The 15523-nt window shown below is 33.8% G+C and overlaps 1 protein-coding gene across 2 annotated transcripts in view; it reads left to right on the plus strand.

The window, feature by feature from the left end:
- APPL1 (adaptor protein, phosphotyrosine interacting with PH domain and leucine zipper 1) overlaps positions 1-13910 on the plus strand; it is a 30674-nt gene extending 16764 nt beyond the window's left edge. Inside the window, exons 11-22 of one of the 2 annotated variants that reach the window (XM_060022720.1) lie at positions 107-295; positions 1777-1819; positions 3065-3121; positions 5513-5604; positions 6010-6192; positions 7718-7770; positions 8373-8547; positions 8648-8684; positions 9331-9477; positions 10048-10098; positions 10398-10487; positions 11352-13910. In XM_060022720.1, coding sequence (XP_059878703.1) covers positions 107-295; positions 1777-1819; positions 3065-3121; positions 5513-5604; positions 6010-6192; positions 7718-7770; positions 8373-8547; positions 8648-8684; positions 9331-9477; positions 10048-10098; positions 10398-10487; positions 11352-11498 — 1264 coding nt within the window. In that variant the 3' untranslated portion in view covers positions 11499-13910. The remainder of the gene's footprint in view (positions 1-106; positions 296-1776; positions 1820-3064; positions 3122-5512; positions 5605-6009; positions 6193-7717; positions 7771-8372; positions 8548-8647; positions 8685-9330; positions 9478-10047; positions 10099-10397; positions 10488-11351) is intronic. The other variant, XM_060022721.1, reaches the window with a different exon arrangement.
- The last annotated feature ends 1613 nt before the right edge of the window (positions 13911-15523 follow it).

Consider the following 15523-nt stretch of genomic DNA (forward strand, 5'->3'; position numbering starts at 1 on the left):
TGCAAGGTGGTTCTTTGTGATGTGCTTTACCTTTATCTTGTGTCTGGCTGATGATGGGATTTTAGGTGTGTTGTTATTAAAGAGTGAATGTACTTTCTTCATTTAGTAAAACAGGCTTGGTGTCATCTACCTGGGACAGACAGTTTTACTTCACACAGGGTGGAAACCTAATGAGTCAGGCCCGTGGGGACGTAGCAGGAGGCCTGGCCATGGACATAGACAACTGTTCAGTAATGGCTGTGGACTGTGAAGACAGGCGATACTGTTTTCAGATCACTTCTTTTGATGGCAAAAAGTTAGTATTTTTCCCTACTATTAAAAAAAATCTGTCATATTTTAAACTACTGAAATGTAGGATAATTCCTTTTCACTTGGACATTGTACACATGTTAGAATTATTATGTATTAAGATAATTTTCTTTTTAATCTTGTAGAAATTAGTTGAATTTTCCTTTTTGACTTAGATAAATGATGTCTTAATATTTTGAGGTTGTCAAAGCAAGTTTATGTGGTAAAGACCTGGGATTTCATGTTAAGAGACTGGTCACTGAAAATCCAGCATGGTATGGGGAAGGCAGCACAAGCTAGTGGAAAGAGCTCCAACCTTGGGGTCAGAAAGTTCAAATTCTGGATCCACTACCTACTTTGCAGTGTTAGACAAGTTACCTGACCTCTCTGAGCTTCAGTTTTCTACATGTAAAATGGAGGTTGGGGGGTCCTTCATTTCTATTTTGTGAATTGTTATGTAGAATAGAAATCTAACATATGTAATGTGCCTAGCATGTAGTAGGTGCTAATAATAATATTTTTAAATGTTAATCACATATTTCTGATCAAATTAATTATTTAGGCCATTAATGTTTACGTGCCATTTTAAAACTTCTATTACCTTTGCATTAAACAAGAATCCCATAGAGCAGCTTTTAAAACAAATTTTTGAGAAGCACAGAACAATACAAAAAGATGTATGAAAAAAAGCTATAATCTCATTAACCAGAAGCAATAATTAACTTTTTGGTCACTGCCTTACAGTTTTTATTTTTTATTCTAAGTACATTTTTAAAATAGCTGAGGAAATACTGAATGTTTATTTCATATTCCTTCTATAAACAAACAATGAATGTCAATTACTGTGTGTCATTTATCACACTGGATGTTGGGAGTCCCTTTGTTCATTTGTCAAAATTACCAAACTGTTAACGTTACTGGATGTATTTACATTTTTGTATTTCCAGTTTTTTGCTAATGCTTAACATGATTTCCCATTTCACATTCCTGGTGTGATTCAAAATTAGTGAAAAAAAATTTTTTCTAACTCTTAAATATTAACATCTATAGAAAAGCTACATATCCCTATGTTAGTGATTAATATGTTGAAAAGTTTTACTTAACCATATTCAAGGAAAAATAATAAATAATGAAGTAAAATTAGTATTTTCTATTAGGACCACTGATTTATGTTTGAAATATATATGGTAAGTGTCAGAAAGTTGAAATGCATTGTCTTAGTGTCAATGTACCTTTGTTATAGTCTGCCTTCTGAAAACCAGCACATTTCTTTTTTGGTACATCTTGGCATAGATAAAGTCAAGAGTTGTTAAAATCTGAGTCCTGATACCTCTGATAGTCTCCTTTCCTTAAGATACTGGTTGGTTATGTGTTTTCTCTTTGTTTGTTTCATACTGATGTGTATCTTTAAAGATAAAAATTTCTCACTCATGTTAAAAGTACTTTAGAAAAAAGTTGACTGTCAAACTTTTTCTCTTTTTTTTTCAGGTCTTCAATTTTGCAAGCAGAGAGTAAAAAAGACCATGAAGAGGTAAAATTTTATCTACTTAATTTCTTCAGCATCATCTTAAGATATTTTTCTGATGACAAAACATATTGATGTGTTCATTATAGAAATTTGGAAAATCCTAGTTAATTACAAATCTTTTTTTCAAAAAAGTCTATTGTCCTCAAGCAACATTCTTAAGTTTTGCATGGAATTTTACAACTGGACCTATAAGGAGAGACCTTAGAGATCATTTCTTGCTGTCTTTTTAAAAGCTCAAATTCAGAAATGACCTTGTGACTGCTGCTTTCTGGCAGGCTGTTAGTATCATGAGGCGAGTTTAATCTATTCCCTTCTCTTACCAACTCTCGAGACAGTATTTGCTGCATTAAGAACATAGTGGCAGATGTAGCATGGCAGGAAGCAACTAAAGCTTAAAACCTTGGGGAAATGAAAGACAGAAAAACAAAAATTTGGGAGTGTTTGTTCTTCCTCGTGAGTCTTTTGTTTTTGGCTCCATTTTTACTTGTCGTTCACCAAATATGGAAGGTAAGTTGTTATTATATAATTGTGCTGGTAAAAGACAAGTTTAGAAATTATGTAGAGATCAACTTTTATTTACTTCTTATGGAAAAGAGTAGGTATTAAAACGTGCTTCTGGTCTCTGAGGAATACAGACATATGGCTGTTCTTTGCAGGGTTTACCAAACAGAATATTAGGTTAGCTTTGTAAGGCTCCTTAGGCACTGGAATACTTGAGAGTGAAGCAGAGGATGTGGGGCAGAGAGTGTTTTCTGTGTTATTTATAAACCTGAAAGGGAAGTATGTAAAATACGTTCGCAAGGAATATATTTAGCTCTTAACTTTTTTTACATTGGTATTAATCATGGTATCTGAGTCCAGACTGTCTTATTTGGTGGGGATTAGATATAATTTATATTAGATATAAAAAAATTTATATTAGATATAAAAAAAATTTATATTAGATATAAAAAGATAAATATAGACTATTAAATTACAGTTTAACATGATAGCTATATTTTTTATTTCCTTGTATGAAATAAATCTGGAATTTAAAAATAACAAATCTGTTCAGTGTTCTGTTATACCTTCATATGTTGTACATATATATGCTTTTGCATATAGGAAGGTATTTATCTCATAAGAAAGATTATATGTTATTTCTTCTAGTGAAACTTCTATGTCAGTTAAATATTAAACATTCTCTTTTAGAAGGGAAGCATTGTAGAAAAAAATATTAATCGTATTTTTCTATTTTCCCTTTTGCAGTGGATCTGTACAATAAATAACATATCTAAACAGATATATTTAAGTGAAAACCCAGAGGTAATATTTTTATTTTATGTATCCAGATATGGCAAAATTGAATAATTCTGTGGCTTATATGGCTTTTATTGTATTTTCTCAAGTTCTGTAATCTTTTAATTTGCCCTTGAATGGGCAGCTTCCATATATCATGAATAGAATGAGTATCTGGTCTTCCTAGAACAGTAAATTATTTCAGAACATACTGAAATCAGTCAACCAACAAATGTAAGTAGACATCAACCTTGTGTTTAGCACCATGTTGAGCACCATGGAGAAAGGGGATATAGAAGAAAAATAGGCCATGGCCTCTGCCCTCCAGGAGCTTATGTATGTGGGAAGAGAAATCTAAAACTTTAAGTAACATTTCATATAAATTGAAAGTGTATGGTGATGACTGAAAGCTTAAGATTTCAGAATATTAAGATCAGTATGGATTTTAGTTTTAGAGAAGACTCTGTGGAGATGGCAGAAACCTGAGCTAGGTAGGATTTTTCCAGATTTTGAGGAATTTTGTGAAATTAGTTGTATAATTAGAATTGAAAGGTCTTGTTGGAGAATAATAGAAAACTGAAATGTGCATACAAATCACCTGGGGACCTTGTTAAAATGCATATTACGTTTCAGTAGGTCTGGGGTGAGGCAGCCTGAACTCTCAAGTTTTGCCAGTTATGCTTTGAGTAGTGGGTATCAAATCACATGAACTCAGCAGTGTAGACAGAGTTGTAGATGCAGTCCAAACATGCAGGCAGAACCCGGAGTGCAGAGAACTCTGGAAGGACCAGTGAGTCCTAACTGCAGTGTAGTTGGGAAGAGACTTGGTTTAAGAGAGGAGCCATCTGACCTCTGCCAGTCTTGGTAGGCCCAGCTAGGCTGTGAACCTGGCTGCCTCCCGGGGCTGTTTGGGGCTGATGGGAGGCTGGGGGTGGGGGTTACGGTTTCAGTTGAGGCAGATCGGGGCTAATTTCTCTAGGAAGCCCTACCCTTCTAAGTCTTAAACTGTCGTTGGTGTAGTGGTTAATTAGACAGGACTGTTGGGGGACATGTAGGAGGCCATTATAGTTTAGGCATGAATTGAGGGTCTGAACATGGTGGTAACCTGAGGGAAGAGAGAAGAATGAATCATAGAAACAGGTAAAAAGAAATTGGCTGGACTAGTTAGTAACTGACCGATGTAAAGGATGAAGAAACCGACCAACATAAAGGATGAAGGAGACAAAGATGACTTCCAGGTTTTAAGCCTGGATGAAGGGAAGAAATGAAGGGAAGAACAATTTGGAAAAGAAGAGTTCTGTTTTTACCATAATGGTTTTGAGGTGCCATCCAAGACACATATGATTTGGATGCCTAGGAAAAAAGTTTTGAACTAAAGAAGCAAAATCTCATGACCTGAAAAATATTAGTTGTTTCTGTTAGTTTTATAATGATCTAATGAGTTTAATCTAAGAATATCAGTGCTAATTGTAGAGAAGTCTTCTGCTTTTAGTAACTTGATCTCCTGCCAAACTTGCTTTTTCTTTCTGTTATGTCACTTGGGAAGAACAAAAAATTAAAATGCAAATTAGATGACTTGTTAATACCTAAGGAATACAAAGGGAATATAGTGTTTGGATTTGAATAAGTCAGGCTTATTGTACTCTCCTGCCAATTATCAGAAGTCAGAGTTTTAATATTTTCCAGATTATCCAGAATTATTTTATTTATATTAATGAGAAGAAATTTTGATCGATTTGTGGCATTGTCTTTATACTTTTGCTAAGACACAGAAGTGCAAAAATGTTTTGTGATTATTTTTTCTAATGTACATGCTATTTTATTTAGCTTGTGTTTTAAATTATTTAATAAGTTTAATATTTTAATAAGTTTTTAAATATTTCTTATGGAAAGCTTTTTTCAAATTTGGCCGAAAATATCCATGATAACTTTATTAATAAATACACAGATATTTCTGAGCATAAATACATTCCGGAAAATCATAAAAACTTCAGGATCATGGTTATAAAATACTTTAATATTTTGTGACTATTTCCTACTCCTTTTAAATTTCTTTATTTAGCAAATTTGAGTGCCCATATGCTACGCACTGTACTAGGCGCTAGCAATACAAACCTTAATCTAAAAAAAATTTGATAGTTAAAATTTAAAGAAAAAATATTTCCTATTATGTATATTAGTAGAAAAAAAATCAGATTTTCCCCCTAGGTTTACAGGAAGTAAGAGGAAACTTAAGTTATAATGTTGTGAAATTAATTATGTGTCTTAATACTAAGACAAGAGAATGTGGAACAACTTTAGTAACTTCAATTTACATTTTAAGTGTAACTCAGGGACATTCTGACAGTTCAGAGAGTTATATTTAAACTTTTGGTTTTCTTGCTTTACTAATTCATCCTTTTTTTAAAAAAAAAATAGGAAATTGCTGCACGGGTAAATCAGTCAGCTTTGGAAGCTGTCACTCCTTCCCCGTCTTTCCAGCAGAGGCACGAGAGCCTGCGGCCAGCAGGGTGAGTTACCAGTCTCTGGGCTCTTTAAAGAACTATATGGGCTATTGAAAGTGTTAGCAAACACTTTGATTTTAGCAGTGTTAGTTACATTAGTACGAAATAGTTCTAGAAAATGTATTTCAAATCGGTAAATTTACCAGCAAGAGTGCTAAATAAATGATGATTCCAAATTTCCCTTGTGTTTATCTCTAGGTTAAAGTGATTTACGTTTCTGAATTTAGTAATTGGAAAGAAAAAGTCTTTTGATAAAGTCTTTTGACAAAGTAACTGTGATTTGGGATTGTGTGTATTAAAATTTGTTCTCATCGACTTATAAAATTGTATTTTCTTTTCTCATAGTTTAAGTGTTTAATTTCCAAAAGAGAAAACTAAATGCAATGCCTTCTTGTTTTCTTCTGTGCTTAGACAATCTCGGCCACTGACAGCTCGAACCAGCAGTTCAGGATCCATAGGATCTGAGCCCACAAATTTGGCTGCCCTCTCTCTAGATTCTCTCGTTGCTCCAGACACCCCAATACAGTTTGACATCATTTCTCCTGTGTGTGAAGATCAGCCTGGCCAGGCAAAAGCCTCTGGCCAGGGAGGCAGGTGGGTAATAGGAAGGTCTGTAGGGCTGTAGGGCTTATGAGCCAATTTCTACAGTTGAGAGCCATCTCTCATATACCTTGTGCATCAGCTGTGTTTTACTTTCTTTGTTTAATTACCTAACAGAATTTTGATAGTTGAAGAAGAATCATGCAGGCTTTTCTCTGTTTTTTGCCTCAGTTAAATGAGTTAAGATAATTTAGTTTTAAAAATACTCAATTCTGAATTGTTTATCAGATCTACTTCTAAGGTATTTACTCTTAAAATTACAGAAGAAAGTTGACAGTCCTATTTTTACATCATGACAATATTTTTAAAATTCTTGAGAGTAATACATGTGCTACAGGTTTATTAGAAAACGTTATATAGGGGACTTCCCTGGTGGTCCAGTGGGTAGGACTCTGTGCTTCCAATGCAGGGGGCCCGGCTTCGATCCCTGTTTGGGGAACTAGATCCCGCATGCATGCCACAACTAAGAAGTCCACATGATGCAACTAAGAGACCCGCATGCCGCAACTAAAAAAAAAAAAAAGTTATCTTGTGTCAGAATAAGAAATCTCCAGGAAGGAACTAAAACATTGTCATGCTATGAATTATTAATAAATTATCTTTTGTTTATATGATGAGAAATCCTTGTCAAAGCAGTTAAAATTTTTCTTTGGCTGTGGATGAAGGTAATGTGGCTTAAGGCAAATCATTTATTAAGTAGGTGGGGCACCTAATAAATTGATAATGTAGTAATTTGGATATACATGGCCGTGACCAAGAAAAGATAATTTACTCTTGATCACAGAAATATACTTAGCATTTGATATGGTAGGTCAGACATGTATTAGGGAGATCAATTTCATGTTATCTTAAAGCCAGTGTTATCTTAGAACCACTTAGCTCTCTGTTTGTCTATAAAACCTACTTTGGATTGTACTTTTCTTCCTTCGTTGTGGGTGTGTCATGAGCCATGCACACTAAGGAGGGAGGTAGCTTCCATTCTCTAGTTAGCTTTTCTTCTTGCATTCTGTTACGTATGTCTTGAGAAACACAGGTTTAAAACTAGAAAATGTTCAAATTATCATAGTTAACTTGCGACATGTACTTAGAGGACCTAAAAAAAGGTTTTTTACAATCCAAGGAAATTCCTGGCATTTTTCTCATGTACCTAAAGTTGAAGCTAAATTAGCCATTCCTCTGTCCTACTTTATTTAAATTCAAGAACTTTTGCAACATGTTTTATTATAATGTTGATTTTTGTGTGTCTATGGCTAAACATGCAATCTGTCCACATCTTCTAAAATATAGCAACTTTGAGTTCAGCCTATTAACTTAGTGTGAGGGCAGAGGCCTTCATCACAAGTTAGTTGGTCATCAGTAGTGTTCCTTAACAGGAAGGGGTATTTTGGAGCTTTTTTAAAATGTATGTACAAGGTTTTGTGACTTTTAGTTTTTAACTCTGGGTTCAATGATTGAGATTCCTTCCATGTGGCTCATGGTAACTGACCTCTGGTTCATAATTTTTTAAAATACTTTTCAGGCGTACAAATCCATTTGGAGAATCTGGAGGAGGTACAAAATCTGAAACTGAAGGTAAAACAAGTGTAGTATTCTTATATTTTAGAAATTCTCAGAGCAGTAAACTATGTGAAGAATTTGATGTTTACATTTGTTTTGCTGTATGCTGTTTTAATGGTATCTATACTTCACAGTTTTCTCTTTTCACTCATAGTACACTTAAAGCAACAGAACTTAATCAAACTTAAGATTTCATTATTCACACAAAATTATAGATTATGATACTTTTGACCTCATAGTCAAATTTTCATTCCATAAGATATCCTTTGACCTTTTCCTAACAGCTGTTTTCTTCTGGTTTTGGAGCATAACTTTTTTTTTCTTTTTCCCATAGCTATTTACTTTGATATAATTTCAAACTTACAGAAAGGCTGTAAGCATAGTAAAAGGAATTCTTTTTAACTCAGAAGTACCAATTGCCAAAGCATAACCTTTTGCTATTTGAGTTTGAGATCTTAATTCTTCTATAAGATGAACACTGTAGTTAGGAGTTATTTCTAAATGCTTCTGCTGTGTTGAATTTTTCATTGGAAAAGCTAAAGAAAGCAGTGTATTTTATTCCTTAGGAAAAGAAATTTGGGATTTAAAAATACATAATGTACCTTATTTTGTTGTAGATTCTATTCTTCATCAGTTGTTTATTGTCCGATTCCTTGGTTCTATGGAGGTGAAATCAGATGACAATCCAGATGTTGTTTATGAAACAATGCGCCAAATCTTAGCTGCCCGGGCCATCCATAACATCTTTCGTATGACAGAATCACATTTATTAGTCTCTTGTGATTGTTTAAAGTAAGTAGTAACCTGTCCCTCAAAAAACTGTAGGAAAAAATGTTTACATAACTTTAGCCTAATTAAAATTTGTCTCCCAAATTTTTAATTATTATTATAGGTTAATTGATCCACAGACACAAGTTACAAGGCTCATGGTGAGTTCTGCATGTTTAAAGCTTTATTTTAAGTCTCTTTGTACATATACACGTCTTACATCTTTATAATAATCCTGATTCTGTATATTCAGATATGGTAGCATGAATTATGATTGGTCTTTAGGGTGTTATAATTGAGTCTATGGCTATCTCTACAAAAAAGTTGTAACATTCCGTGTAACTTAAAGAATCAATGCAATCTGGTGTGATACTTAGTATTTATATTTATCCCTCAGTTAGGGAGCATATATCATACACTAAAGAAACTAAAAATTAAATTAAGGGATTAAAAGGCCAACATGATTGAGTTTATTTTATAATTATCTGTTTTGAAATAGCTGCAGGCATGTGCTTCTATTTAATCATTTAATAATATAGACCATTTTTGTTACTGAATTTGAATTTGTAAAATGTGTTAATGACTAATAAAACAAATTCAGTATTCAACAACCTTTTAATTTCCTGACAATCCAAACCAAATATGACATTGTTTGTTCTTGGATTACCATTCGGTTAAGAAAAACAACTGACTCTAATGTTCTATTTAGGATATTAAACAACTTAGTACATGAGTTTGTCATATGTAAGAGGGCTGTTTTAATGGTTTGAAAAATTTCATGTTTGCTTCTGATGTTTTCTGTGGCAGTTTCCATTACCCAGTGTAGTTTTGTATGCTACACACCAGGAAAATAAGAGGCTTTTTGGATTTGTTCTTCGGACATCAGGAGGGAGAAGTGAAAGTAATCTGTCATCAGTCTGCTATATATTTGAATCAAACAATGAGGGTGAAAAGGTACGTGGCTTTTCAAAATGTGTTTCTGTTGTGAAATACATGTCATAGTCAAAGTTCTTACTAAGATTTCTGGAGAAAAACTCCCAAACTTTGCCTAGTCCAACTGAGCTGCTTGACCAAAGCCTCTTGTTTTGAGGAGAGCTGAGCTGATGGGTTGGGCCATCTGACTCCACAAACCTGTATCTTCCTGGCCATTGATAGCTGTTGCAATCTTCTGGCTTTGTTAACTTATCCTGGGAATGCAAAATATTCCCATAATCAGCCATTTCCAAATGTCTTCATCTTAGAGTAGCAGCAGCAGCTGCTTGCTTTCTTCTTTGCAACTTTACCATCTCAGTAATGAATCTGAGATAACAAGAAGTGGGGTATGTGAAAGAGATGAGAGCCAGCAGTGGCAGCTCACAGACTCTGAAGAAAATACACAAAGGATTGGTTTTGGGGCTGGAACATTCTTAAATCAGCTTTTGTTTGAAGCAGTGTATTAAAATGAGTTATAAAACTAGTTACATCAGCCATTTGGATACTTGATGTAAGAACTGCCTGAGTTTTTCTTACTTGTTCCCCCTTTAGATTTGTGATTCTGTTGGACTGGCAAAACAGATAGCTTTGCATGCAGAACTGGTAAGAATCCAAGACACTTAATTATCCAAGAATGTTAACTAAAGTAATATAAGATCTTTCATATTAGCAAGTAAATAAAAATGATTTTGCTATGCAAGGTTAACAATAGATGCTATTCCTGATACATAGCATTTAGAATTTGGATAAATGGCTAACATTAGAATGTAAATTTTTGGTGTGCTTTCTCATATAAATGCAAATAATAATTTGAAAAGGTTACAAAGGTAATATTAATTGACAAGTTAAAATTTAAAGTTATTTCATATTTAATTCATTAGTTGTATTCATCTGGTCTTCAGGATCGCAGGGCATCAGAAAAACAAAAAGAAATAGAGAGAGTAAAAGAGAAGCAACAGAAAGAACTCAGTAAACAAAAACAAATTGAAAAGGTATGCAGTCCTAATGTCTAGATCTTCTCTGACTAGATATGATGTTTATGAAGAGTTTCCTTAATTCAGCACTGTGACTTTCATATTGGAATTTTCAAGTGAAGGCCTGTTTCTACTTGCTCAGCCACTTCATACATAACCAGATGATTCATAGCATAGTAGAAAAGGATGACATCTGTCTTCTTGGCTGCGCCGCACGGCTTGTGGGATCTTAGTTCCCCAACCAGGGATTGAACTGGGGCCCTTGTCTGTGAGAGCTCGGAGTCCCAACCACCGGACTGCCAGGGAATTCCTGACATCTGTCTTCTGATACAATGTTTACATTATAGTTATATTGACATGTAGTGTGACTTGCTGTTTAGCAAACATACTACATATTCCAGAAGAGGTTGGAAGGTTGTCTGTCAAAGTAGGTCTTTTGAGAGGAGATATATATATGGCTTTCATCAATGGTAGTTGTGTGTGTGTGTGTGTGTGTGTACACACACACACACACACACACACACACACACACACACATATATATATTAGAGAGAGGGAAGGGAGGGGATGTGGAGTGATTCATTATGAGCCTTTTCTGTAGTTTATAATGAGAGAGAATGATGGCTCGAATGTAAGTTGTTGGCCATAAAAATGGAGAAGAGTGACATGTTGGCTTTTATAGGCTTTCTAGAAAAGTGTCAAAATTTACTTTGGTGTTGCATTGGTTGTGTGTAGTCTTTCTTTTCAGAAGGTTGCCAGAATTATGCATACATATTTATGACAGAAGAGTTGAAGTGGCTCTCAAGTATGTATTTAACTGCTTACTTTCCTATTTGATTGCAAACAATTAACTTTAAGTTTCTTTTCTGTCTTTTCCACTAGGACTTAGAAGAACAAAGTCGGTTGATAGCTGCTTCCAGTAGACCAAACCAAGCCAGTAGTGAGGGGCAGTTTGTTGTCCTTAGCAGTAGCCAGTCAGAAGAGAGTGATTTGGGAGAAGAAGGAAAGAAGAGAGAATCAGAAGCATAAACTTATCCTTACTTTTTGGTTGATATTCGCCCCCCACCCCTTTGAATTTGTTGACAATTTCTGTGGTGAAGTGGCACAAGGTAACAACAATGCTGAACTATCAAGGAGACTAAAATTTATATTTGCTTGTTTATTTTAACTTCATTTTTTAAACTATGACTGACCTTGATAACTTAGGTTTGCATTGATTTTTTTTTCCCCTTAGAAATAATATACTATGCAGTAACTTCAAATTCCACATGTCTAAAAGAAACCTGTTCATATCCCTGAAGTAGATTGCTGAGGAATTACAGTTGCTCAAGCCTGTTCTTCCTTCAAATTGTGAACTTATTACCTTGCATTGTAATTGGCTGTGACCATAAGAAATCATTTATTCTTCAGCTTCAGGTATTCATGGATATGCTCCCTCTCTTTCATTAGGAACAATTGCTGGCAGTGAGGAAGCTTTTGACTGAATAGGTTTAAAATCCTTATACAGATAATTCTACAAGTTTGCAAATATTTTAACAATGTTAAATGTGCAATAGAACTTTTACAAAATAATTAGAATAGAGATTTTAGACTTAAGGTTTCAAGTTGTGGCAGGTGGTACTGTTGATTTCAGGGCATTTTCTTGGATTGCTCGCATTTCTCTGATGTACTACACCTGATGCCAGTGGGAAAGAAGCTTAAGTGTCTTCAGTTCAAGATTGCTACAGCCCTTGGCATTTTATTATCACATTCTTAGTTCTCAGGTTGGGACTTGAATTGTTGCTGCAGAGCAGTAATGGTTAAAATAAGATTTTGGAATTTATTAAAAGGGATTTTTTTTTTTTGTTCAAATACATTTTAGATTAGGATTTAACATGTAAAGATATTGTTACAGGACACATTGTATTTTCTGCATTGTGTGAAATAATTTTTATTGAAAATCAAGTGACATTTAGAAAGAAGTTCTATAGCAATTGTTTCCTGCTTAAAAATTCTCAGAATTTAGTTTAAAAATGTAATCTTTTAAATTTCAGACTGATAGCCCACAGTATTTTCATAATTCCATGTTTTTATAAAATACTGATCATCACTTTATATCCGTGAAGGCAAATAATATATGAGAATAGAATAATTTGCACTAATTATTGTAAATACTTGTCCTCTTTAAGTAAGTAGAGTGAAAGGTCTAATTCCATGGAAGACTGAAAAGCAATTGAGTGCTTGTTATAGGAGAGTCAACCCAGGAAGGATTTTAACCTGGTGCCAAGGTTAAAATGACATTTCTCTACTGCCTAATTCTGTGTCAAAACTTTTTTTTTTTAACTTGGATTTTTAACATTGCTGATAGAAATTATGTTCCTGTGTTTCACATGTAAAAGTATATATGGCCAAGTTAAATATATTGAATAAAATATTTTACACAGTCATGCATTTAAAGTTTTCAAGAGATTAGCCACTAAGACTAATTTTACAAGGGAAAAGCCTTTTGTTATTTAACATATAATTTTTTCTTTTTAGTTCTGATTTAGAAATGGCATATAGTTCTCACAATATAGTGTGGGTGTTTCACACTGTATATACATTGTTTTCTGTAGGAACGGGATAGATAATTATATATAGTATCATCATGATTTTTTTTAGCCATGTGCCAAATGGGAATAATGATTAATCATTATTTTGAAGCCTTATGTTACCAAAACATATAGTAAAAAAGTAGAAATTTATGGAATACTTTTTGAAAGAAGTTTATTTTGTCCTTGCTAAAGGGAATGCTTTCACAGTAGTTTGTGTATCATTCCTTTTGTAGAAATTGAAATTTCTTCTGTGGTCAGCATTTGCTTAGTCACGGCAGGTCCTGCTTTTAAGACCTTTTTCAGAATTAGTAAGCTTTTTGTTTCAGTAAGTCTTTTACTATAAAGTTGTCACCTCACTTAGTTCAGGTGTAACTTGTCAGCCACCGTGCAGGGAAGGTGGTCAGCATTAGGAGGCAGTTTTACTAGGCTGGTGCTTTGCATGGTAGCGTACTACAGCCCTTGGTGAGCACTCTGGGTCAAAGTGTAGGCTAAAGTTAAGGGTACTGGCAGACTTAGGGATGCTGGACAGACTTGTGGTTCCTTTTACATCATGTTTTGATAGGAATTTCCACAATAACACACCCATGTCTATAGGTCAGACCAAAGTGCTTTCCAGTGCCAAATAGAAGTTATGTGTGGGTTTAACAATTTTAGATGATTCAACTTCTGTTCCATTACTGTAAACCATATGAACAATTCCATTACTGCAGATATTTAAGGATCAACTTTAATAAATTCTGTGTTTTGTTTAAGGAAGGCTCCCCATGGATTTCTGTGTAATGTTAAAGCTGATCTTTGTTACCCTTTGAAATCCCTTCAAGCTTTTGGATGTTTTGGTGGTGATTGAATTAGATTTTGGGATATCTTTCTCAGACTTGAACTTGCACTTAATGGTTTTAGAGATTAACAAAACTGATTCTTTAAAAGGAAAGAAATTAAGTCTACTTAATTCTGCTAGGCACTCTTGCTACCTATGTCAACAGTACTTTTGTGACTATGGTAGTGAAGTCAATAGATAGGAAACTGATGATTCCTTCCCCCTTGTAAAATTGGGAAAACTTGCTAACGAGGGACTAAAACTGTTGCCTTGAACACAGTCCCCAGTCTAGTTTTTGCCATGTTTACAATGATTACTTCGTGTTTAATTTCAAAAGAATTCTCAGATTCCACAGTCTAGGGGTGGTAAATTTATGTTACTTTTATGCTTGAGGAAAGGATAGTATGGTGTGCATACCATTCTACATAACATATAATCATATGTGGTAAAGGCATCTGAGTTAATTTTGAATTATATATAGGAACTGCAAGTATTTAAGATTTGAATCTTCTTATACCTGCTGACAGACCCTAAGAGCCTGTGTTTTGTAAAACCTCTGCCACCCAAATTAATAAAATGAAAATATTAACATTGGTTTTGATAACAGCCTCCTAGCATTCAAACTGTACTTTAAATATTCAAACACACTGATTGTAGCAAGCAAGCCTTTGACTTTATTTTTATCAAGTTCGGCTTACTTTTCTTTCATGAGATTTTTTTCTTCTGTATTAATTAATAATACATAATAATTTGAAACTGGAACTATATTATACTTTTTAACTAATCTCTTGTGGCTGTACTCGTGTAATTTACTTAGGTTAATATGAGAACTGGGGATTAAGTTATAACTAATGTGCAAAACCACTTTGTATATTTGGTGATTTTGTAATGTAAGTGAATTGGTTCATATTTCACTGATATTGTTAATCATGCATATACAATTAAAAATTATGCTTCATTTCCCTTTAGAATTAAATTTGAAAAACTCGACTTTATGTAATGGTGGTATACATGTGGAGTGAAGAACTTATTTTTTCATTTTGTCAAAATAAGTATTCCTGACAAGGCTTCAGGAAATATGCTGTTAGGATATTTTTAATGTATAATAAAGTCCATGATTTTTTTATAGTCTTTTTTGTATGAAATATTTGATATATACTCTGAATTTTACTTCTCCAAGTAATTTCAAATGATGCTTATAAAACAATTGGACTTTTTCTTAATCTGTTATGATACTGTTATTACACATCTAACCCTATTGCAATTCCATAACAGCTAAAATGGGAAAAAAATGTCACTTATGGGGAAATAATACTAATTCATATCTAGTGACTTTTTTCCTTTAGAAAAATTAAGAGAATTTTCAATAATTACCCTAGACATGTTACAATGTATACTTGCTATATTGGGTCCTATTCAAAGAAATTCCTGTAATTTAAAGGGTCAGGTTATTGTGTACACCAGCTTAAGTGGCTTGGGCCTGTAGTTTTAATACTAATGCATATTCATCCCCTGTGCTCTTTATGGTTTCCTGTAGCACTTACCAAGTTCTGTTCTTCTACTGGCAGTTTGTTTTAATTTGTTTTGAATTTTGTAAAATGTATACACTTGTAGAAGGTCCAGGGAGTAGATGAAATTAACTTCAGAATTATGTAATTTATCTA

This window comes from Delphinus delphis, chromosome 10 (assembly GCF_949987515.2).
Source record: "Delphinus delphis chromosome 10, mDelDel1.2, whole genome shotgun sequence".
Lineage (NCBI taxonomy): Eukaryota > Metazoa > Chordata > Mammalia > Artiodactyla > Delphinidae > Delphinus > Delphinus delphis.